The sequence below is a fragment of the Pseudophryne corroboree genome, chromosome 5 (genome assembly GCF_028390025.1).
Source record: "Pseudophryne corroboree isolate aPseCor3 chromosome 5, aPseCor3.hap2, whole genome shotgun sequence".
Taxonomy (NCBI): Eukaryota; Metazoa; Chordata; class Amphibia; order Anura; family Myobatrachidae; genus Pseudophryne; species Pseudophryne corroboree.
Genome location: NC_086448.1, coordinates 268,973,267 through 268,998,867, shown reverse-complemented (window position 1 = coordinate 268,998,867; position 25,601 = coordinate 268,973,267). Strand labels below are relative to the sequence as shown.

General features: G+C 46.8%; 1 protein-coding gene across 3 annotated transcripts in view; it reads right to left on the bottom strand.

Moving 5' to 3' along the window:
- ABHD5 (abhydrolase domain containing 5, lysophosphatidic acid acyltransferase) overlaps positions 1–25,601 on the bottom strand; it is a 131,145-nt gene that overhangs the window by 58,107 nt on the left and 47,437 nt on the right. For all 3 annotated transcript variants that reach the window (XM_063922320.1, XM_063922321.1, XM_063922323.1), the window contains exon 2: positions 7,353–7,438. In XM_063922320.1, coding sequence (XP_063778390.1) covers positions 7,353–7,438 — 86 coding nt within the window. The remainder of the gene's footprint in view (positions 1–7,352; positions 7,439–25,601) is intronic.

Here is a 25,601-nt window from a genome sequence, read left to right as displayed (position 1 = left end):
TACGGGCTAGGATCCAGCACTCAACAGCCATGCCGTCAAACGTAGCCACGGTAAGTCTTGATACAGGCATGGCCCCTGCTGCAGCAGGTCCTCGCGAAGAGGAAGAGGCTGAGGATCTTCTATGAGCAACTCCTGAAGATCTGGGTACCAAGCCCTCCTTGGCCAGCCTGGGGCAATGAAGATTGCACGAACTCTTTTCTCCTTATGATACTGAGCACCTTTGGGATCAGCGGAAGTGGAGGGAAGACATACACCCACTGGAACACCCACTGGGCCACTAGTGCATCCACGGCTATTGCGTGAGGGTCTCTCGACCTGGAACAATATTTCTGAAGCTTCTTGTTGAGACGAGATGCCATCATGTCTACTTGAGGAACTCCCCAAAGACTTGTCACCTCTGCAAAGACTTCTTGGTGGAGGCCCCACTCTCCTGGATGGAGATTGTGTCTGCTAAGGAAGTCTGCTTCCCAGTTGTCAACTCCAGGAATGAAAATTGCCGACAGAGCCTTTACATGTCTTTCTGCCCAGAGGAGGATCTTCGTCACCTCTGCCATTGCTGCTCTGCTTTTCGTTCCGCCCTGCCTGTTTATGTACGCGACTGATGTTACATTGTCCGACTGGATCTGCACAGAATGATCTTGAAGATGTACCGCTTGTTGAAGGCCGCTGTAAATGGCTCTCAATTCCAGCACGTTTATGTGAAGGCAGGCTTCCTGACTTGACCATTTTCCTTGGAAGCTTTCCCCCTGAGTGACAGCTCCCCAGCCTCGGAGACTTGCGTCTGTGGTTACCAGGACCCAGTCCTGAATCCCGAACCTGCGTCCCTCTAGTAGGTGAGAACTGTGTAGCCACCACAGGAGCAAAATCCTGGCTTTTGACGACAGGATTATCTTTCGGTGCATGTGTAGGTGGGATCCCGACCACTTATCCAACAGGTCCCACTGGAATACCCTGGCATGGAACCTGCTAAACTGTATGACCTCGTAGGCCGCCACCATCTTCCCCAACAACCGAATGCACTGATGGATCGACACACTCGATGGTTTCAATATCTGTTTTACCATTTTCTGGATTTCCAGAGCCTTTTCCACCGGAAGAAATACTCTCTGAACTTCTGTGTCCAGAATCTTGCCGAGAAAAGACAATCTTGTCGTCGATTCCAAATGTGACTTTGGATAATTTATGATCCAACCGTGTTGTTGGAGTATTGACAGGGAGAGTGTGATGTTTTGTAACAACTGCTCCCTGGATCTCGCCTTTATCAGGAGATCGTCTAGATAAGGAATTATATTGACTTCTTTTTGACGCAGGAGAACCATCATCTCAGTCCTCACCTTGGTGAATACCCTCGGCGCCGTGGAGAGACCGAAAGGTAACGTCTGGAATTGGTAATGGCAATCCTGAACCGCGAATCTCAGATAAGCCTGGTAAGGAGGATAAATGGGAACATGCAGGTAAGCATCTTTTATGTCTACAGACACCATGTAGTCCCTCTCCTCCAGACTGGAAATCACTGCCCTCAGTGATTCCATTTTGAACTTGAATCGTTTCAAGTAGAGATTCAGATTTTTCAGGTTTAGGATCGGCCTGACCGAGCCGTCCAGCTTCGGAACTACAAAAAGGCTTGAATAAAACCCCTCCCCTTGTTGTGACAAAGGTACCAGGACTATGACCTGATCCTGACATAATTTTTGGATTGCTGCTATTACTGCTTCCCTTTCTGGAAGAGAAGCTGGCAAGGTCGATTTGAAAAATCGGCATGGGGGAACGTCTTGAAACTCCAGCTTGTATCCCTGGGACACTATTTGCAACACCCAGGGATCTAGGCCAGACAGAATCCAGCCTTGGCTGAACAGTTTGAGACGTGCCCCCACCCAAGCGGCCTCCCGCAAAGGAGCCCCAGCGTCATGCTGAAGATTTGGCAGAAGTAGGAGTAGACTTCTGCTCTTGGGAAACTGAAGCTGCTGTGGACTTCTTTCCCTTTCCCCTTCCCCTACCCGCAAAGAAGGGGGAACCTCTCGCTTTCTTGTATTTATTGAGCCGAAAGGACTGCATGTGCGGGTGATATGTCTTTTTTGCCAGTGCAGGCGCAGAGGGCAAAAATGTCGACTTATCTGCGGTAGCCGCCGAGACTAACGCATCCATTCCATCACCAAATAAGGCCTCACCTTTATATGGGAGAGCCTCCATATTTCTTTTGGAATCTGCAACCGCGTTCCACTGGCGAATCCACAACGCCTGCCGAGCCGATACTGCCATGGTAGCGGCTTGTGAACTCAAGAGTCCAATATCTTTCATCGCTTCTAGCATGTATGCGGCAGCGTCTTCCCTAACTTAAGGAGTATCTCATCTTTATCAATCGAGTCAATTTCTGATGACACGCTTTCTGACCATTTTTCAATAGCGCGACTCACCCATGCGCAAGCAATTGTGGGCCTGAGCAGCGTACCATTGGCAACATAAATGGATTTCAATGTAGTTTGCATCTTTCGGTCTGCCGACTCTTTTAGTGAAGCCGTGCCATGTGCAGGCAGAATTACCTTCCTTTGTCAACCTGGACAGTGCACTGTCTAACACAGGGGGTGACTCCCATTTTTTCCTGTCCTCCACCGGGAAAGGATAAGCTATCTGAATTCTCTTGGGAAAACGAAATTTATTTTCGGGATTCACCCACATCCCTTCAAAGAGTGTATTAAGCTTGTGGGAAGGAGGGAAAGTGACCTTAGATTTCTTTTCTTTATAGAAATAAGCCTTCTCCTGAGGTACAGGAGTGGCTTCCATGACTTCCAGTACTTCCCTTATAGCCACAATCATATATTGTATATTTTTTGCCAATTTATGATCTATTTCTCTGGAGTCACTATCGTCGACACAAGAATCAGTGTCCGTGTCAGTATCAGTATTCACAATATTGGCAAATGGTCTCTTATGTGAACCAGAGGAGTCGCCTGTGGATGGAAGAACAGAGCCCTGAAAAATCACATCCTCCACAGATTTTCTCCAGCACTCAGCATGAGATTCAGATTTATCTAATCTCCTATTGATATGATGCATACTATCACATATTTCTTTCACCCGTGCAGGCTCTTGGTGTGCCGGCAGCGCCACCACATTACACTTCTGTTTCCCTAAAATGGTTTCCTCTGGGGAGGAACTCCATGCCACTGACATGTCTTACACACGTGTACAACACACACACACAGGGACTTATAGGGGACAGACCCACAGTAAAATCTGTCAGAGAGACACAGTTTTAGAAGCAGCCAGTTCACAACCCCAGCGCCGGTATCGAATGCCTGTGAACACAGAATGCCCACTGACATGCAGCGCTTTTTACACAGTAAAACAGACTTGTAAAGCACCAAATTCACTTGTGCCCCCCCCCTGTTTTGCACCCCGATACTTGTAGTCAGAAGTAAAGGAGGACCAGCGATGTCTCTGCAGCCTGAGGAAAGAGAACATGGCACTGAGCAGTGTGCTGGCTGCCTGAGGAAGAAGCTCCGCCCTTTTTACCTCAGAAACTTTTCATAATATTTATACTGGCAGGGGCAGGGCTGTGCCTGGGCATCTTATGCCCCCTTTTTGCCAGTTTATAGAGGTGTTTTTGCTGCCCAGGGCACCCCCCTGCAGTGCCTGTGTGTGTGGGCAGCAATGGCGCGCTGCGCTCCCGCCAGCCGCGCTGTACCTCAGCCGTCACTTTTCTTGATAGAAGATCTGTCTTCTGCTACTCACCTGTTTTCTGAATTCTGGCTCTGTGAGGGGGGTGACGGCGTGCTGTGGGAGTGAGCATCTAGACACGGCTAGCGTTCAGTACCCTTCAGGAGCTAATGGTGTCCTGTCAGCCAGAAGCAGAGCCATGAAACTCTTCAGGAAGTTGGTTCCTACTTCTGCCCCCTCAGTCCCACAAAGCAGGGAGACTGTTGCCAGCAGTTCTTCCTGAAAACAAAAAACCTAATATAAGTCTTTTCAGAGAAACTCAGTAGAGCTCCCCTTGAGTGCATCCAGTCTGCCTGGGCACATTTCTAAAACTGAGGTCTGGAGGAGGGGCATAGAGGGAGGAGCCAGTTTACACCCATTGAAAAGTCTTAAGAGTGACCATGGCTCCTGCGGAACCGTCTATACCCCATGGTCATGAAATGGACCCCAGCATCCTCTAGGACGTATGAGAAATATATTTAAAAACACAAACTTTACCTTGAACTTCCAGTATAACGGTTTCAAAGCAAATCTGCTGCTTAAAGACTAAATCAAGACAAGGAAATGAGGTGAGAATACACTAAAAGATGTTACTGTAAGTTAGGCAAGTTACATCAGATGTTTGGTAGTACTGACAGCTGCTTCCGCACTGTTTACACTGATAATTCAGGGGCAACTGTATACTCCATATGGTCAGTTCAAATGATGTACAGCCCCACCACTGTGGTAAAATCCCAGTGCTACAAATACTGGGAGAGGGCTCAGTCTGTAATCACACTGCATTGCAGTCTATGATTGTCCCTGGCAACCAGCGAAGACGTGGAGCAGAGTCATGTTTACTGTGATTACATATCTGGCAGCTATATCAGTTAGTGTAATATGAGTCACTAAATATGAAGGCAATTACTTACAAGTACATGAAGCCGAGGTCACCTGTAAAAGGTACAGAGTGATTGCTTACAGTATAAAATTATACTTTTTCGAGTGCTCACTGACAATGTTGTAATCAGTCTTCATAATTACTTCTGTTAATAATCTGATGGCCAAACTCCATGCTATCTAGTGTCTGTGATATCAAATAGTCTATCCCCATTCCCGGGCACTGCTGAATCCCCTCTTTCCCCCTCTACTTTATTATTGTATAGCCCAACCTCTTCCCTTCCTTTTGTTTCCGTTTCCTTATCCCGTTCCTTCACCCTTTCTACAAAAACGTGCCTGCATCTTCTTCTATAGCATTAGGCTGCCATACCCAAGGAGGGCACCGGAGCATTACCTGCTGAATAATAGGCTGAGTGCCAGGAGACACCTTTGCATATCTATATATAGATCCATATCTGTGTGTGTGTTATATATATAGCTAGATAGATAGATAGCTAGAGATCTTTTTTATTTATTTATTTTTTGTGTCGGTTTGGCACTCCAAAAGCAGTGGTACGATAGCGCCGGTGCCCCCATAACAAGAATTAGAGGTTGCAGCAGTGAGTCAAGTAGACAAGCTACTGGTTGCAATAGCGAACCCTATGCAGACACTATGGGGCGTCCTGGAGGAGGATCAATGTTTTTGTGTATTTTGGGAATCAAATAAAATAAAGGAAGCAAAGGAAATTTAGGGACTAAAATATCTAAGTCGTCCTCAGTGATTAGTCCCGTTGTCATAGCTATTTCTAGAAGACTTAGTAGCCGTTTTTTGTATGATATTGTAGGGTTATCAGCCAGTCTGGTATACACCTGAGAGTCCAGCATGTATTCAGATGTTTGATATGCCTTTTTTACCTATATTGATACAGCTCCGTGATTTGTATACTTCATTGTCATGGTGATGGGCGAGTCACATTAGCGTCACTGCAGCATGATGATGTTATGTCCGGCCGCTGCACACCGGGTGAGCGGTCCCGAGCGGGTCAGCTGAATTTCACTTTGGGTGTTCAGGTATAAAGGTATGTTAATTTTATTATGCATTTGATAAAACCGGACGACGGTTGCTTAGACAACTGAAACGTTATTAAGTCCGTATTGGATTAATTGTGTACAGTGTGAATGCTACGAGTGCCGCATCTTCCTATAATATATATCTCAGATGTTCTATTAATCCAAGGCCTTGTGCCATATCTTGGGGGTTTATGCTTTTTTGGTGTGAGGGTATCTTTTCAGGAGAAATACTTGCAGTGTTCCAAAAACTTCATCACTCATCCCAGGCCAGGGTTCCAATCAAATCCTATAGGAATACGTTACGAACATTTGGACATTTGTCTTTTTAACAATTTATGAACTTTAGTATGGACAATTGCTTCTGACATCTTAGCTCCCTCTGGTTTCCACATGTCCACATTTCTGCTGTTCCCACTAACAGGGGTTCTACCATGAGATGCCGCTCTTCTGCAGCGCGTGAAAAAGGTTTTCCGAGAAAATTATATATATATATATATATATATATATATATATATATATATATATATATATATATATAAACACACACATATACCTACACTCGTATTTTAACAGACACACATTGTGGCTTTGAGCATCAATTATGTTTCATTATATTTCTATAAAGGTAACGGAGTTAATAGGGCAGGGGTCAGCATCATATGAATGATAATTATCTAACAAATTAAAATCTTGGTTTAATGTACACGTGCTGGAAATTTCAGCACGAATTAAGAGACTTGATGAAAGGCTGTTTGGGCCAGAATATTTGCATACCTCGACAGAGGGAGGAAAAAAATACTTCCCATTAATATTTATTCAGTACAAGGAACTGTAGGAGAATGATCACAGTCAGTATGCTTTCTCTTAAAAATGTCCACATAGCTGAAGTGTAGAGGCATGTACAGTATGTCTTCTCAGGATAATGCTTTTACAGCTTCAGAAGTATTCCTGCTTCACTTTCTTTATCACAGAGAGAAATGCACTGGAGTGACAAGGTGTGCTAAAGTATAAAACTTTAGAGCCTTTTTATGGGGTGCTTTTAATACCCGTTGATAACAAGTGACTGGAAGACCTAAAAAACGTTCAAGCAATTAAGGGGTTGATGTGCCAAACAGTGAAAAAAGAGTGGAGAAGTGGGTCACAGCACATACAATACAATGATAGGTAGATATGTATTGGTTGGTATGGGCAACGTCTCCATTCTTTTCACTGCTTGATACATCAACGCCTAAAGCTCTAATGTGAATTCCTCTCTTACTACTCTTCAAATCAAAAATGTAAATGTAGAGCATTTGACCATAGTGCTTTAAACACTACCCATGAGACCACCTTACGCTATTGTACACATCTATACAATTATTGGGCCGATCATCTGATATCGGCTGATTGGCCCGATATATGTATGTGTGTGTATGCAGAAGCTTTAGCCGATATGCATCTTTAACCCTCCAAATGGAAGTCACATCTTATGAGCAGCTTAAAATTTAAGATACCCAACATCGCGATCCACTGAAAAATGTGCATACTGAGCTCTAATGAGGTGCACACAGGGATCAAAGCATTTATCTAACCTGCAGAGAGATTTACAGAGTGTGTGCCTACTGTCAGAGTTTAGGCTGAGCCATGACACTTTCTAGACTGTTATGAATAATAATAATAATAAAAAAATGAAAGTGTTTCAGAAAAGGTCTCAAACCAAAAAAAAGTAATAACTCATTGTAACATACACTTCAGCATCTTCTCTTCGGCCTCCTTGAGATGAGCCACAGATGTGGGGCACCAGGCAGGGAGCCAGTTGGAAAGCCAGCCTGATCTAGAACACAAAAAATAAATGGAGCATGTTATATGCAGTCCAGTCTTTCCATGGTTACAAAAAAGTAATTAAGGAAACATTTTCAACATGCATTAACATAATAATGAATGAAGGGATATCCAAAATTCTAATTTTTCCCTCAAGTGGGCAGAGACCAAAGAGACAATACACAAGAAGAGTGGTCCAAAAAGCGCTGTCTCTTGGGAAGTAGGGTATAATTTATCTTCCTCTAGTAGTCATTCCTGACAGGTATTCACCATTTTCTCAGAAGCAAAAGAGGGAACAAGACAATCTATTAAATCCAGGTAGGATATCTATTGATAATATCGACTCTCCACCAAACACTCACCTCAAAGAAGTGAGATGCATGCACATAAAGGTTTCTTTGCAATGGGAATATTTTCTACTGAGAACACCCAGGATATGGGTCCGCCCACACGATTACTCCTCAAATCAAAACAACCCCTGGTATATTCCTCCCACAATAAGTCAGGCAATTTGTATTCCTCAAAAGAATGCAATATTTATTCCAAAATAGACTTAAAAAGTTCACGATCAATCCAAAAAAATGGAAACATTTATTTCCAAGATGTCCATGAACAATAAAAAAAAACAAAAAACAAGAACATGGATATGGATATATATATAACCTGAAGGATCAGAAAATAGCTTTTATTACCAAATATTAATAACCAATCCAAACAGATTGAACAAATTATTAAAAGACATTGGACATCTTGAATAAAGACCCGTTATTAAGGGATAACCTGGAATATCGCCCAATGTTTGTGTATCGGAAAGCTGGGAATTTAAAAGATCAAATTGTAAATCACGCTATAAACATTCCATCAACCCATAATAACATTAAATCCAAGGGTTTTTATCGCTGCAGAGTATGTAGTATGTGTAGAACATGCAAAAGTAAGGAGTCTAAGGTAACCCACTACAAATCAACACAGACCAATAAGGAGTTTGCCATTGATGATTTTGTAACTTGTAATACTAAATATTGCATTTATGTACTTGAGTGTACGTGTGGTAAGCAATATGTGGGGAAAACCACTCGCATGCTTAAGGAAAGACTATATGAACATGTGAGAAACATCAAAAAGGGTCTGGAGACCCATAATGTATCCCTACATTTTAAACAAGTACATCAAAGCAATATTAATCATCTAACCTCGTTTTGTGGGATATATGCAATAAAACCCCATTGGAGAAGTGGAGATGAGGATAGAAGGTTGGCTCAAAAGGAAATGAGAACCATCTCCTATATATTAGCCCAACTCTGTGATTCTGTGCCTGGCCGTAACGCTGGGCGGAGTCACAGGCACAGATCTACCAGAAGTCCTCTCCCTCTGACCGCCCATCCCCGCCCAGTCCCCTCCCCGTCTTCGCCCTGTCCCCTGTCTCCCTCCTCCCCGTACACTCCCTGGTGACAGAGCAGCCGCTGACTGAGCGGAACTCACACTACCCGCCTCACAGACTAGCGGCTGCTGCAGAGTTCAGGGGACAATGCTGACACTGACAGCCGCACTCGCTCCCCCTCCCACCCGCGGCAACCAACCGCATCCACCCAGCACCCGCGCCACTCCCGCCCTCTCCCCCACCCGTAGCACCAACATCCGCGGCATCCTCCCGCGGCACTCCCGTCCCCGCCCGTAGCACCGACACCCGCGCCCCCCCCCCATCCGCGGCACCCAACGCATCCCCCCCACATCCACTCCCACCCGCAGCACTCCCGCCCCCACACCTGCAGCAAACCCCGCCCCTCCCCCACCCGCTGCACCCCCGCCCCTCCACCACCCGCGGCACCCCCGCCCCTCCCCCATACCCACCTCTCCCCCCGCTACACCCCTGCACCCTCCACCCCACCCGCACCTGTCCCTCCACCCATGGCACCACGCCTTCACCCCCAGCATCCCCCCCTCCCCCACCCACAGCACTCCCACACCAGCTTCTCCCACATCACCCCAGCTCCCAACCCCCCAGCCATGGCACCCCCGCCCCTCCCCTTCGCACACCACCCCTGCTCCCGCACCCCCACCCCTCTGCTACCTGCAGCACCCCCACCCCACCCGCCCCCGCAACCGTGGCACCCTCACACCCACCCAACTGCACCACCCCGGCAAACGGCCCCTCCCCCACCCGCGGCACCCCCACCCCACCCCAATACCCACCTCTCCCCCCGCTACACCCCTGCACCCTCCACCCCACCCGCACCACCACCGAATCTGCCCCTCCTGCACCCACCCCTCCCCCATCCGCAACACCCCTGCTCCCGCAACCCGCTCCCCCCACCCCAACCCTCGGAAACCCCCGCAGCCGCCTCCCACCCCCCAACCGCAGCACCCCTGCACCCACGCACCTGTCCCCCCACCCATGGCACCAGCCCACCACCCGCAGCACCCCCCCTCCTCCACCCACTGCACTCCCACACCAGCTTCTCCCACAGCCCCCCCCACCCACATCACCCCTGCTCCCAACCCCCCACCAATGGCACCCCCGCCCCTCCCCTACGCACATCACCCCTGCTCCAGCACCCCCACCCCTCCCCTACCTGCAGCACCACCCGCCCCCGCAACCGTGGCACCCTCACACCCACCTCCCACCCACCCAACCGCACCACCCCAGCAAACGGCCCCCTCCCCCACACACAGCACCTGCTACCTCCCTCCCAACACCCATGCACCTGCCCCTCCACCACCCGCAACACCACCACAGCTGGCCCTCCTCAACTGCGTTAACCCCACACCAGCCCCTCACCCACCGCGCCCTCTGATCCCCGCACCTGCCCCTCCCCGCCGCGCATCAGGACCCCCACCATACCCCCACAGCCGCCACTCCCCCACCACCATCATCTAGACACCTTCCCTCATTCGCACACCTACCACACCTTCCCCTCCACCCCCCCGCACCTCTGGACCACCACCCACATCACCTCAGGACCCCCTCCCCCATCCATGGCTCCCCTGCAGCCACCCGCAGCATCTACATACCCCATCCCGCACCCACACCTCCCCCACCTGCAGCACTTCTACAACCCATCACTTAACCCCCACAGCCCTGCAACCCCACCTTCCCCTACATCACCCCTCCCCCACGCACAGCACCTCCAGACCCCTCCTTCATCCACAGCCTCCCGCACCTGCCCCTCCACCACCAGCAGCATCTACAGACCCCATCCACACCCCCACACGCCCCCCCCCCCTGGCATCCCCATACCCGCCTCTTCCCCACCCCTCCCCCACCCGCCGCAGCTGCACCCCCACCCTACCCCAACCTCGGTATCCCTGCACCGGCACCCTCCCCCACCCACCGCAGCAGCACACCCGGGCCGCCACAACCCACCCCTCACTCATCCACAGCACCCACTTCCCCATCCGTGTCATCCCCGCACCCGCCCCTCCCCTGGCTACCGCACATCCAGATCACCTATCCCATCCAGATCACCTACCCCACCCGCCACTCCCACAACCACAGCACCTACCCACCCGCATTATCTACAGACACCCTCCCCATCTGCGGACCTCCTACACCTGCCCCTCCCCCCACCCGCAACACCTCTGGACCACCACCCGAACCCCCTCCGGACTCCCTCCCCCATCCACAGCTCCCCCGCATAAACCCCTCCCCCATCCGTGCCATCCCACACCTCCCCCACCCACAGCACTTCTGAAACCCATCACCTAAGCTCACCCCCCCTGCACCTCCAAACGCACACTCCTACATCACCCCTCCCACACACACACATCACCTCCATACCCTCTCCTTCATCCACAGTCCCACGCACCCACCCCTCCCCCACCCAAAGCATTTACACTCCCCATCCGCGCCCCCTCTACACCTACCCCTCCCCCACAGCACCTCTGCACCCTTTCCGCCATCCGTGCCCCTGCACCCACCCCTCCGCCAACCACAACACCTCTGGACCCCTTCCCACACCCACCCCTCCACCACACGTAGCACCTCGGACACCATCCGCAGCCGCTACAAGTGATGCCCTGAATCGGGCTGATCAGCCGCACGGATAGGCACCTCACTGAACCCACCCCCTTTCCAAACCTCCCAAACTTTTGTGAGTATACTAATACTGTGGCCATTATGTGTATAAGCGACACTGCTACCTGTGGCCATTGTGTATAAGTGGCGCTGCTACCTGTGGGCACTATGTGTATAAGCGGCTCTGCTACCTGTGGCCATTGTGTGTAGAACCAACTCTGCTACCTGTGGGTATTGTGTGTATACGTGGCTCTGCTACCTGTGCCCATTGTGTGTATAAGCGCCTCTGCTACCTGTGCCCATTGTGTGTATAAGCGCCTCTGCTACCTGTGGCCACTGTGTGTATAAGCGCCTCTGCAACCTGCGGGTATTGTGTGTATAAGCGGCTCTGCTACCTATGGCCACTGTGTGTATAAGCGGCTCTGCTACCTGTGGCCACTATGTGTATAAGCAGCTCTGCTACCTGTGGGTATTGTGTGTATACCCGGCTCTGCTACCTGTGGGTATTGTGTGTATCCGTGGCTCTGCTACCTGTGCCCATTGTGTGTATAAGCACCTCTGCTACCTGTGGGCACTGTGTGTATAAGCACCTCTGTTACCTGTAGGTATTGTGTGTATAAGCGTCTCTGCTACCTGTGGGCACTGTGTGTATAAGCGCCTCTGCTACCTGTGGGTATTGTGTGTATAAGCGCCTCTGCTACCTGTGGGCACTGTGTGTGTGTATAAGCTGCCCTGCTACCTGTGTGCACTGTGTGTATAAGCGACACTGTTACCTGTTGGGTATTGTGTGTATAAGCGGTTCTGCTACCTGGGGGTATTGTGTGTATAAGCGGCTCTGCTACCTGTGGCCATTGTGTGTATAAGCGGCTCTGCTACCTGTGGCTACAGCACTTTGGGGTCTTATCTACAGTGCATTGCTGTTAGTCATCTGGTACTTCATGATGCAGACACTAGCAGTATATACTACACTATGTTATTCATTGTGCCCTGCGGCCACTCTGCATGCCCTCATAAAGGGCTACGCCCCCTTGACAATCGCACGCCCTCCCCCCTTACAATATTTACCCACTGCCATAAAAAAAAATTCAGGTAATACTCCATATAATAACAATTATAGCACAGCTGAAGCCCGTGCAGGTGTTAACCGGTCATAGCCTCTTGCAACGTTATTTTCTCTCTAACACCTTCCCTCTCTTTATCCTCTCCCTACCACCCCCTGCCTCTCCCTATCCTTTACTGATCGCACAGCGTTTCTCTACATTTCCCCCCCCCCCCCTCTATCGTTTCTCAACCGGACACCATTTCTGTATGCCCTCTATACTGCCCTGCGTTTCTGATTCTGTTATCTACCAGCCTGCGTATGCTCAAAGGCGTGCAGGGGTTAACGGGGCGTAGCCCCAACCGACGGTGTGAAGAGCGCCCGTAGGGCGCGATGAATCACCTAGTCTACATATATACTGAGAATGTTATTACCGAAGGGTCTGAATGTAGACTTTGAAATGAAGTGTTTTTTGTGAATATAATTATGTCATGCTGCTTGCTCCTGGGGATTATGTATTAATCTTTTGTTGCTTTGTTTATTTTTTTGTGTGTGTCATCCGGACTTTTGTACTGTATAAGGGACCTATTCATTGTGATATTATCCATTCTGTCCCACTTGGAGCATAAGAACGGGGAGAATGGGTTCTGGACTCCAACATGGCGCTTTCCCGATTTGTGTTCCATTGGACCGGAAGTGGTAGGTATTTGGCGTGGCAGTTGCCATTTATAACAACCTGTTTGCGTTCCAAAGACCAAAGTTGCCGCAAAAAGCTGCTGGACGCAGCATAAACACCTCAGGGACATGGATCACTATCTTTCTGGCGCCAAAAACCATCTATAAGATAGATGGAAGACATGTACTGGATTTATTGTAAAGTTTATGTGTATATGTTTTTATGAAATGTATATTTAAAAATGATATTTGGTGAAGTATTATTAGTGATGTATGGAATGTTTTATTAAATGTATATATGTTTGAGTTTTTTGGATGGTTTAAACCATGAGATTGACCATGTTTTATGATAAACCGTTGTGTGATGTGCCGCCCACTCTGAGCATGTGACTCAGGGTTTGGGTATATATGGCAATGAGAGTGCTCCCCTGTACACCCTGAGGTAGGGACCCTGTGTCAGAAACGCGTTGGTGGTGGAGAGGAACTCTCTGATGCAGATGGACTAACCAAATACCATCTGGGTTATGGACACCATATACTTTTCTCAGTCCGGGAGAGATAAAATAAGAATTTACTTACCGATAATTCTATTTCTCATAGTCCGTAGTGGATGCTGGGACTTCGTCAGGACCATGGGGAATAGCGGGCTCCGCAGGAGACAGGGCACATCTAAATAAAGCTTTTAGGCTCACATGGTGCGTACTGGCTCCTCCCCCTGTGACCCTCCTCCAAGCCTCAGTTAGGTACTGTGCCCGGACGAGCGTACACAATAAGGAAGGATCTTGAATCCCGGGTAAGACTCATACCAGCCACACCAATCACACCGTACAACTTGTGATCTGAACCCAGTTAACAGTATGATAACAAAAAACGAAGTAGCCTCTGAAAAGATGGCTTACAACAATAGTAATAACCCGATCTTTGTAACAATAACTATGTACAAGTATTGCAGACAATCCGCACTTGGGATGGGCGCCCAGCATCCACTACGGACTATGAGAAATAGAATTATCGGTAAGTAAATTCTTATTTTCTCTAACGTCCTAGTGGATGCTGGGACTCCGTCAGGACCATGGGGATTATACTAGTGATGAGCGGATTCGGTTTTACTCGGTTTTACTCGGTTCTCAAAACCGAATCTTATTGGCTCACTGATGTCACGTGTTTTGGATAGCCAATAAGATTCGGTTTTGAGAACCGAGTAAAACCAAATCCGCTCATCACTAGATTATACCAAAGCTCCCAAACGGGCGGGAGAGTGCGGATGACTCTGCAGCACCGAATGAGAGAACTCCAGGTCCTCCTTAGCCAGAGTATCAAATTTGTAAAATTTTACAAACGTGTTCTCCCCTGACCACGTAGCTGCTCGGCAAAGTTGTAATGCCGAGACCCCTCGGGCAGCCGCCCAAGATGAGCCCACTTTCCTTGTGGAGTGGGCCTTTACAGATTTAGGCTGTGGCAGGCCTGCCACAGAATGTGCAAGTTGGATTGTGCTACAGATCCAACGTGCAATCGTCTGTTTAGACGCAGGAGCACCCATCTTGTTGGGTGCATACAATATAAACAACGAGTCAGATTTTCTGACTCCAGCTGTCCTTGAAATATATATTTTTAATGCTCTGACAACGTCCAGTAACTTGGAGTCCTCCAAGTCGCTAGTAGCCGCAGGCACCACAATAGGCTGGTTCAAGTGAAAAGCCGAAACCACCTTAGGGAGAAAATGAGGACGTGTCCGCAGTTCTGCCCTGTCCGAATGGAAAATCAGATATGGGCTTTTGCATGATAAAGCCGCCAACTCTGAAACTCTCCTGGCTGAAGCCAGGGCCAATAGCATGGTTACCTTCCATGTAAGGTATTTTAAATCTACCGATTTTAGAGGCTCAAACCAATGAGATTTGAGAAAATTCAAAACTACGTTCAAATCCCACAGTGCCACTGGAGGCACTATTGGGGGTTGTATATGTAGTACACCTTTGACAAAAGTTTGTACTTCAGGCACTGATGCCAATTCCTTCTGGAAGAAGATTGATAAGGCCGAAATTTGAACTTTAATGGACCCCAATTTTAGGCCCATAGACAATCCTGCTTGCAGGAAATGTAAGAATCGACCCAATTGAAATTCTTCCGTTGGAGCCTTCTTGGCCTCACACCACGCAACATATTTTCGCCAAATGCGGTGATAATGTTGTACAGTCACTTCCTTTCTAGCCTTAATCAAGGTAGGAATAACTTCCTCTGGAATGCCCTTTTCTTTTAGAATCCGGCGTTCAACCGCCATGCCGTCAAACGCAGACGCGGTAAGTCTTGGAACATACAAGGTCCCTGCTGAAGCAGATCCCTTCTTAGAGGTAGAGGCCATGGATCCTCCGTGAGCATCTCTTGAAGTTCCGGATACCAAGTTCTTCTTGGCCAGTCCGGAGCCACCAGTATTGTTCTTACTCCTCTTTTCCGTATAATTCTCAGTACCTTTGGTATGAGAGGCAGAGGAGGGAACACATACACTGACTGGTACACCCACGGTGTTACCAGAGCGTCCACAGCTATTGCCTGAGGGTCTCTTGACCTGGCGCAATATCTGTCCAATTTTTTGTTGAGGCGAGACGCCATCATGTCCACCTTTGGTCTTTCCCAACGGTTCACAATCATGTGGAAGACTTCTGGATGAAGTCCCCACTCTCCCAGGTGAAGGTCGTGTCTGCTGAGGAAGTCTGCTTCCCAGTTGTCCACTCCCGGGATGAACACTGCTGACAGTGCTATGACATGATTCTCCGCCCAGCGCAGAATCCTTGCAGCTTCTGTCATTGCTCTTCTGCTTCTCGTGCCGCCTTGTCGGTTTACGTGGGCGACTGCCGTGATGTTGTCCGACTGGATCAACACCGGCTGACCCTGAAGCAGCGATTTTGCCAGGCTTAGAGCATTGTAGATCGCTCTTAGCTCCAGTATATTTATGTGAAGGGACGTCTCCAGGTTTGACCACACGCCCTGGAAGTTTCTTCCCTGTGTGACTGCTCCCCAGCCTCGTAGGCTGGCATCCGTAGTCACCAGGACCCAGTCCTGTATGCCGAATCTGCGGCCCACTAACAGATGGGCAGTCTGCAACCACCACAGGAGAGACAACCTTGTTCTCGGTGACAGTGTTATCCGCTGATGCATGTGCAGATGCGATCCGGACCATTTGTCCAGCAGATCCCACTGAAATGTCCGTGCATGGAATCTGCCGAATGGAATCGCTTCGTAAGAAGCCACCATCTTTCCCAGGACTCTTGTGCATTGATGTACTGACACAGTTCCTGGTTTTAGGAGGTTCCTGACAAGTTCGGATAACTCCCTTGCTTTCTCCTCCGGGAGAAACACCTTTTTCTGAACCGTGTCCAGAATCATTCCCAGGAACAGCAGACGAGTTGTCGGGGTCAATTGAGATTTTGGAAGATTCAGAATCCACCCGTGTTGCTGAAGCACTACCTGGGTTAGTGCTACACCGACTTCCAGCTGTTCTCTGGACTTTGCCCTTATCAGGAGATCGTCCAAGTAAGGGATAATTAATACGCCTTTTCTTCGTAGAAGAACCATCATTTCGGTCATTACCTTGGTAAAGACCCGAGGGGCCGTGGACAAACCAAACGGCAGCGTTTGAAACTGATAAATGACAGTCTTGTATCACGAACCTGAGATACCCTTGGTGTGAGGGGTAAATTGGGACATGCAGATAAGCATCTTTTATGTCCAGGGACACCATGAAGTCCCCTTCTTCCAGATTCGCTATCACTGCTCTGAGTGACTCCATCTTGAACTTGAATTTCTGTATGTACAGGTTCAAGGATTTCAGGTTTAGAATAGGTCTTACCGAACCGTCCGGCTTCGGTACCACAAATAGTGTGGAATAATACCCCTTTCCCTGTTGTAGGAGGGGTACCTTGACTATCACCTGCTGAGAATACAGCTTGTGAATGGCTTCCAAAACCGACGTCCTTTCTGAGGGAGACGTTGGTAAAGCAGACTTTAGGAACCGGCGAGGGGGAGACCTTTCGAACTCCAACATGTAACCCTGAGATATTATCTGCAGGATCCACGGGTCCACTTGTGAGCGAGCCCACTGATTGCTGAAAATCTTGAGTCGACCCCCCACCGCTCCTGAGTCCGCTTGTAAAGCCCCAGCGTCATGCTGATGGCTTTGTAGAACCCGGGGCGGGCTTCTGGTCCTGGGCAGGGGCTGCTTGCTGCCCTCTCTTACCCTTTCCTCTGCCTCGCGGCAGATAAGACTGTCCTTTTGGTCGCTTGTTTTTATAGGAGCGAAAGGACTGCGGCTGAAAAGACGGTGTCTTTTTCTGTTGGGAGGGGGTCTGAGGTAAAAAAGTGGATTTGCCGGCAGTTGCCGTGGCTACCAGGTCCGAAAGACCGACCCCAAATAATTCCTCTCCTTTATATGGCAATACTTCCATATGACTTTTGGAATCCGCATCACCTGACCACTGTCGCGTCCATAAACTTCTTCTGGCAGATATGGACATCGCGCTTACTCTTGATGCTAGAGTACAAATATCCCTCTGAGCATCTCGCATATAAAGAAAAGCATCCTTTAATTGCTCTAGAGTCAATAAAATACTGTCCCTATCCAGGGTATCAATATTTTCAGTCAGAGAATCCAACCACACTACCCCAGCACTGCACATCCAGGCTGAGGCTACTGCCGGTCGCAGTATAACACCAGTATGTGTGTATATACTCTTCAGTGTAGTTTCCAGCCTCCTATCTGCTGGATCCTTGAGGGCGGCCGTATCAGGAGACGGCAACGCCACTTGCTTTGATAAACGTGTGAGCGCCTTATCCACCCTAGGGGGTGTTTCCCAGCGCGCCCTAACCTCTGGTGGGAAAGGGTATAATGCCAATAACTTCTTGGAAATTAGCAGTTTTCTATCTGGGTTAACCCACGCTTCGTCACACACGTCATTCAATTCCTCTGATTCTGGAAAAGCTACAGGTAGTTTTTTTACCCCCCACATAATACCCCTTTTTGAGGTACCAGCAGTATCAGAGATCTGCAAAGCCTCCTTCATTGCCGTGATCATATAACGTGTGGCCCTATTGGAAAATACGTTTGTTTCTTCACCGTCGACACTAGATTCATCTGTGTCGGTACCCGTGTCGACTGACTGAGGTAAGGGACGTTTTACAGCCCCTGACGGTGTCTGAGACGCCTGAGCCGGTACTAACTGGTTTTCCGGCCGTCTCATTTCGTCAACTGACTTTTGTAATGTGCTAACATTATCACGTAATTCCATAACTAAAGCCATCCATTCCGGTGTCGACTCCCTAGGGGGTGACATCACCATTACCGGCAATTGCTCTGCCTCCACACCAACATCGTCCTCATACATGTCGACACACACGTACCGACACACAGCAGCCACACAGGGAATGCTCTAATCGAAGACAGGACCCTCTTAGCCCTTTGGGGAGACAGAGGGAGAGTTTGCCAGCACACACCAAAAGCGCTATAAATGTATATAAACAACCCTAGAAGGTGTTGTTTTTGATATAAGCGCTTTTAATATATCAATATCGCCAAATTATGCCCCCCTTCTCTTTGTTACCCTGTTTCTGTAGTGCAGTGCAGGGGAGAGTCCTGGGAGCCTTCCTCACCAGCGGAGCTGAGCAGGAAAATGGCGCTGAGTGCTGAGGAGAATAAGCTCCGCCCCTTTTTCGGCGGGCTTTTCTCCCGGGTTTTAAGAAAACTGGCCTGGGTTAAATACATACATATAGCCTTAATGGCTATATGTGATGTATTTATTTTGCCACTAAAGGTATTTAATATTGCTGCCCAGGGCGCCCCCAGCAGCGCCCTGCACCCTCCGTGACTGAATCAGTGAGACGTGTAGCAACAATGGCGCACAGCTGCAGTGCTGTGCGCTACCTTCCTGAAGACTGAGGAGTCTTCTGCCGCCTGCTTTCCGGACCTCCGTCTTCAGCGTCTGTAAGGGGGATCGGCGGCGCGGCTCCGGGACGAACCCCAGGAGGACCTGTGTTCCGACTCCCTCTGGAGCTAAGTGTCCAGTAGCCTAAGACTCCAATCCATCCTGCACGCAGGTGAGTTGGAAATCTCTCCCCTAAGTCCCTCGATGCAGTGATCCTGTTGCCAGCAGGATTCACTGAGATTTAAACCTAAAAAAACTTTTTCTAAGCAGCTCTTTAGGAGAGCCACCTAGATTGCACCCTTCTCGGACGGGCACAAAAACCTAACTGAGGCTTGGAGGAGGGTCATAGGGGGAGGAGCCAGTACGCACCATGTGAGCCTAAAAGCTTTATTTAGATGTGCCCTGTCTCCTGCGGAGCCCGCTATTCCCCATGGTCCTGACGGAGTCCCAGCATCCACTAGGACGTTAGAGAAAGTGGTGTTTTTTGTCCCTGTGATTTATGGAGAGTTTTTTTCTATGCTTTTTTTAATTGTTGTTCGTGGATATCTTGGAAATAAATGTTTTAATTTTATTGGATTGATCGTGAACCTTTTTAAGACTATTTTGGAATAAATACTGCATTCTTTTGAGGAATACCATTTGCCTGACTTATTGTGGGAGTAATATACCAGGTGTTGTAAAACCGCCACAAAGATACCTTTTGAGGAACATTTACACCTGGTTCCGGGTGAGTGTTTTAATTTGAGGGGTAATCGTGTGGGCAGACCCATATCCTGGGTGTTCTCGGTAGAAAATATTCCCATTGCGAAGAAGCCTTTATGTGCATGCATCTCACTTCTTTGAGGTGAGTGTTTGGTGGAGTCGATATTATCAATAGATATCCTACCTGGATTTAATAGATTGTCTTGTTCCCTCTTTTGCTTCTGAGAAAATGGTGGATACCGGTCCGGAATGACTACTAGAGGAAGGGAAATTATACCCTACTTCCAAAGAGACAGCGCTTTTAGGACCACTCTTCTTGCGTATTGTGTAAGGGGGTGGTACCCCTAAGTGTGGACCTGAGCTGCAGTCTGAGGGTGCAGGTTATTTTGTCTGTCTTGTATATAGAGACCAAAGAGAGTAGTAGAATACCTGGAAATACACCTGTCGACAATAATAAACTTGTGGGATAAGGTTTATTTTCTTCTGACCAGCCAGGGATTAAGAAATGTATTTATTAAAGTGCAGGTTTATAGGAGTGGAGAAGTAGTCCATAGCAACCAGATTCTAGCAATTATCTTCTAGGTGGTGATAGCGAGCTGAAATGCACGTAAAGAGATCCGTTTGGGCATCCAAACAGGACTTTTCACAATTGCGCCTATTATTTTAGTCGGGTTTAGGTGCTTTGCGGTCAGCGTGATATCGGGAAGGGGGGGGGGGGGGCGGATTTCAATATCGCCCCTCTATCTCCTGTCACTTTAGACGGGAGATCGGATGGGTGATAAGATTTTAATTCCCCCCCTATAAAGGACACTATTATAATATGTATACCTATTCCACAGTACTCACCTATTCAAAGATTTGGGGTGACCACACTGTTTAAATATTGTTTTTGTTATATAGGTGACACAGATACCGACACACCTGTTGTAAAGCACCTAGGAAAACAGCTGACACAAGCTATATGTAGTAAAACGGTACATGAGAAAATGTGATGACAAAAAATAATAAAAAAAATAATCTAATAACCAAAAAGCACTAATCCAGATAGCATAACTAAAGTTTAACACTAATGCGATAGCTGTTTTTATGATAATTTTGAGGAATAGAGTAGCACCTGCAGTATAGTGGGGTCCCTTGTCAGGGGGCTGCAAGCTTAAATGCATTGACCAATACACTAAAACTCCATTACTGTTATTTAATATAAGCGAGTGCAGAGCCCCTGTGAGTTCTATTTAAACAATGTGGCTACATACTGTGTTGCACCCCAAATCTTGGAATAGACAAGTGCCGTGGAATGGTGCTTTTTCTTTATTAGATTAATTCTGATCATCTACAGTATATTGCATCCAAAGGAATTTCAAATGAGCAGTAATTTGTTTCCCAGCGTACATTGTGGAAATGTATACTGAACTTTTATTATTATAACGGATGCACTTTTTAGGAGGTTCTTGTTCTTATGCCAAATAAATCCAAGATTTTAAAAGAGAATTACTTCTGGATGACCTTATATGTTAAAGGATATGTATATGTGTAATCACTAATTTGAGGGGTTAATCTCTTTATTAATATATATCACCATGTCGATTGATCAGCGCCCTCTAAATCTGTTTTTGGGTATTGAGTGTTTGAACTCTAACAGGGGGTACTTTTAGAGGAGCGGCTGCTACATTTGAATAGCGCAAAATAAGAGCATTTGGTTTTTTTTTTTTTTAGAATTAAAATTATATTATATATAAAAGCAGTGGCAGATGTGGCACTCCAAGTGTCTGGTAAAGTCACACTTAAGCAGGCATCATGAAAGACAACATTTTAATGCCGGGTTTATTATCAGGTAATGATAATTAAATTAATTTGGACACCTGGAGTGCCACATCTGCCGCGGGATCTGGACTGAAAGTCGACCGTAACTAGGTCGACCACTATTGGTCGACAGTAACTAGGTCGACAGGGTGTCTAGGTCGACAGGGTCTTTAGGTCGACAGGTCAAAAGGTCGACATGAGTTTTTAATGTTATTTTGGTGTCGTTTTCTTCGTAGAGTGACCGGGAACCCCAATTAGTGCACCACGTCCTCTCGCATGGTGCCTTCGCTCGGCACAGATTACCGTTCCAATCGTAGTCCACGTGGATCGTTAAGTATGAAAAGGTTAAAAAAAAAAGAAAAAAATTGTGAAAAACTCATGTTGACCTGTCGACCTAAAGACCCTGTCGACCTAAAGACCCTGTCGACCTAGACACCCTGTCGACCTAGTTACTGTCGACCAATAGTGGTCGACCTAGTTACTGTCGACTTTCAGTCCAGATCCCGCGGCAGATGTGGCACTCCAGGTGTCCAAATTAATTTAATTATCATTACCTGATAATAAACCCGGCATTAAAATGTTGTCTTTCATGATGCCTGCTTATCAGGTAATGATAATTAAATTAATTTGGACACCTGGAGTGCCACATCTGCCGCGGGATCTGGACTGAAAGTCGACAGTAACTAGGTCGACCACTATTGGTCGACAGTAACTAGGTCGACAGGGTGTCTAGGTCGACAGGGTCTTTAGGTCGACAGGTCAACATGAGTTTTTCACAATTTTTTTCTTTTTTTTTAACCTTTTCATACTTAACGATCCACGTGGACTACGATTGGAACGGTAATCTGTGCCGAGCGAAGGCACCATGCGAGAGGACGTGGTGCACTAATTGGGGTTCCCGGTCACTCTACGAAGAAAACGACATCAAAATAACATTAAAAACTCATGTCGACCTTTTGACCTGTCGACCTAAAGACCCTGTCGACCTAGACACCCTGTCGACCTAGTTACTGTCGACCAATAGTGGTCGACCTAGACATTGTCGACCTAGTTACTGTCGACTTTCAATACCACACCCATCTGCCGCTGCTAGTATTGTACGTCTATGGGGGCACCCGGTGCGCAATATCAGTAATAGGAGAGCCGGACCAAAGAGCGAGAGAAAGATTGTCTGCTTGGAGACGAGCAGCCCTCCAGGCTACAGGACCCCAGCCCTGAAAAATCGCCATAGTTGCTAAATATTTTAGAACCATGAAGTCAGTGACAGCAAAGAAATGCACAATATATGAATAATAACATAGGGCCAGGTATTCAGTTCATCTAATTTGAGTACACATTGATTTTTATTTACTGAGCAGTTTCTAATGAATCTAAAACGTAATGAGACCTTTGGCCAAATCATTTCAAATCCATGCTTTGATATCTGCTGTTATTTTTACTGTGAAGGGCTGTGCGAGCCGCTGAGTATGTGAAACTTCATAAATAACATCTACTGCTGCTGTTTCACAACAGGTCAAGGACTGTTCCTTTATTCACTGTAGATTGCACATGCCAATAACTTATCACGTAACTTCACTGACTCTTGCACACAGGCAGACCACAGAGTAGTAGGGCTTACGCAAGTCAAGAGGAGCTTGTGCAGTCAAATTCCTAAACTATATATGCACAACTGAAAACAAAAGGACAGTATTCATGCGTCCATTTTAATACATACAGTACATGTGGCCCCCTATAACATTAAGGCTTTAGTTAAATGCTTCTTCATACTATTTAAGCATCAATAATGGATATTTTTTTATTTTGCCATTATAATGTATTTGGTTAATAATCTTTTCTGTCTTGACTTGCCTACCTTGAAAGGGGTGGGTCCTACAGGAAAATGGGTAATTGGCTAGATTAGGGTGCAGTTTGGGGACACATATTTGGTAGTATGCATTGACTGGAGACTTACTAAGCATTGTTATGTCACCATTCATTTTAAGCCCGTTTTCAATTTCAGTATCACTGCCACGAAAGCCTATTCTGGATGTTTCTCACCATTGCAGCCGACTATCCGATGGATTACTTTTAACAGCAAGATAACTGAAGGCTTCAGGATACTATCCTTCAGCCACCAGCACTGCAGCACTTATTGTACAGAGCACTCACACAGATGATTCAAGGCAAAAATGGCGACTATCTTATACTATACTGTACATCTCACAGGCTAAGCATTGCATTAATAAATAATTACATTATTTTTCAAGTCTATAGTATTTTAGTTATTATTGACATCTATTTTAAGATTTATTTTAGGAGTGCGGTTCTCCTCTAAGTGCATATATTTGGGGCAGTTTTTGGGGATGGCTTACTAGCCTCCTACAGTTATGCGTGTCTACTATAACTGCGTAGCATATTAATAGTGAGTGCTATTTCTCAATGGAGCCATTAATCAACTAATGCCATGGATTGTTCATTAGGTTTAAAAAGCCAAATAAAGCGATAACGCTTCCTTGTGAAATGAAGACTGTGATAATGAAGACAGCTTTGATAATAAGACCTCAAAAACGTAATCATGTTAAGGTGACGTAGGATAATTACGGTCACAACCAAATAGTTTCCACAGAGAGAAATCCTGTAAACATGATCTGCTGGGAGGTGCATGAGGATCAGATTTGGTAAACGCCACTTTAGAAATGATCACTATAAAACTTTTCTTTTAGGGTCCCATTATGACAATAACTACTATTCTCAACGATTCAATGGTTTATTTTTTGGGCACCTAATAACTCCGCCCACTGTTTGTGCGTTATTGGCGCCCGTTCTGGTGTCCCCGATAATGCCTAGAAATTATATTCAAATTTATTAGAACACAGAAAGGTTTCTCACTAAACATGAAATCCATGACCAGGCCTCTACAGTACCAGTGACAGATTTTCCTCTCAGTCTCGGCTCCTATAGACCGCTATGTGCCGTGTCCACCCCTGCAATTTAGCCAACCAGCTTTCAGGATTACCCTGCACATAGAAACTTGTATTTGAACTTATTATTGGAGCCAAGAATTATGGGTCTCCTGTAGTGAATCTTCTATGACTCTACTATTTGTGGGTCACGGAGGTTTGCGGAGGAGAATACTATTTAACACGCAGTTCTCCTAACAACTGAACAGTGCTACCTTTATATTACATTGGCACAAAAGCATATAGAAGTCAAAAACAAATTGTGAACACAATACACTTTCGCTGGCTTTCAGCTCTTGGGGATAACAGAACCTTTGCTTTAGATTAATAAAACTCAGAGGCTTTTCCCAAAGTGTTCATGTTTACATAAATCAGCAGATTTCAACACACATAACATGATTAGGAACCGCAGAACAGTTTGTACAAGGTTACATTCCCAGATATTCTTTCTAAGAACTTTTGGCAGTGAAGTATTTCCAAGAATTGTAACTATGCATTGTCAGTGTTCAGCTATTTTCTTTTCCACAAACAAAAACCTATGCACTCGTCTTTACTAGTGAGCTTTACATGTGAAAGACTAAATGATACCTGGACATAAAAAAATAATAATACACGAGTGGTTCTCAAACTGTGTGACGTGGTACCCTGGGGTGCCGCAGGGTGCCCCGAGTTGGTGGTGCAGGACCAATTCCAATTATTTATGGTCAATGTAGTAGTCAAAGACAGTGTTGCTGGCTGCCAATCATAAAAAATGTGTTCCTATGTCATCCTCAGATTCCATTATGGGGTGAAGGACAGGATTGTCCCTCACCCCATAACGGACCCTAAGGATGAAATAGGAACACAGTTTACTCAATTTAATATTTTTATCTGAATTTCTCAATAAGAAACTTTTGGCCTAGGGGTGCCGTGAAAACAATTCTGATACTCTAGGGTGCCAACATTCTTCCAGAATGGCTTGACAAAATTTTCGTCACATTTTCATCAGTTTGAGCAGCCGAACGACGTCCGGAATGAAGTTGAACCTCAATTGACATTACACCTCGTTTGAAATGGGAGAACCATTCGTAAAATTTTTGTTTTAATCATGGTAG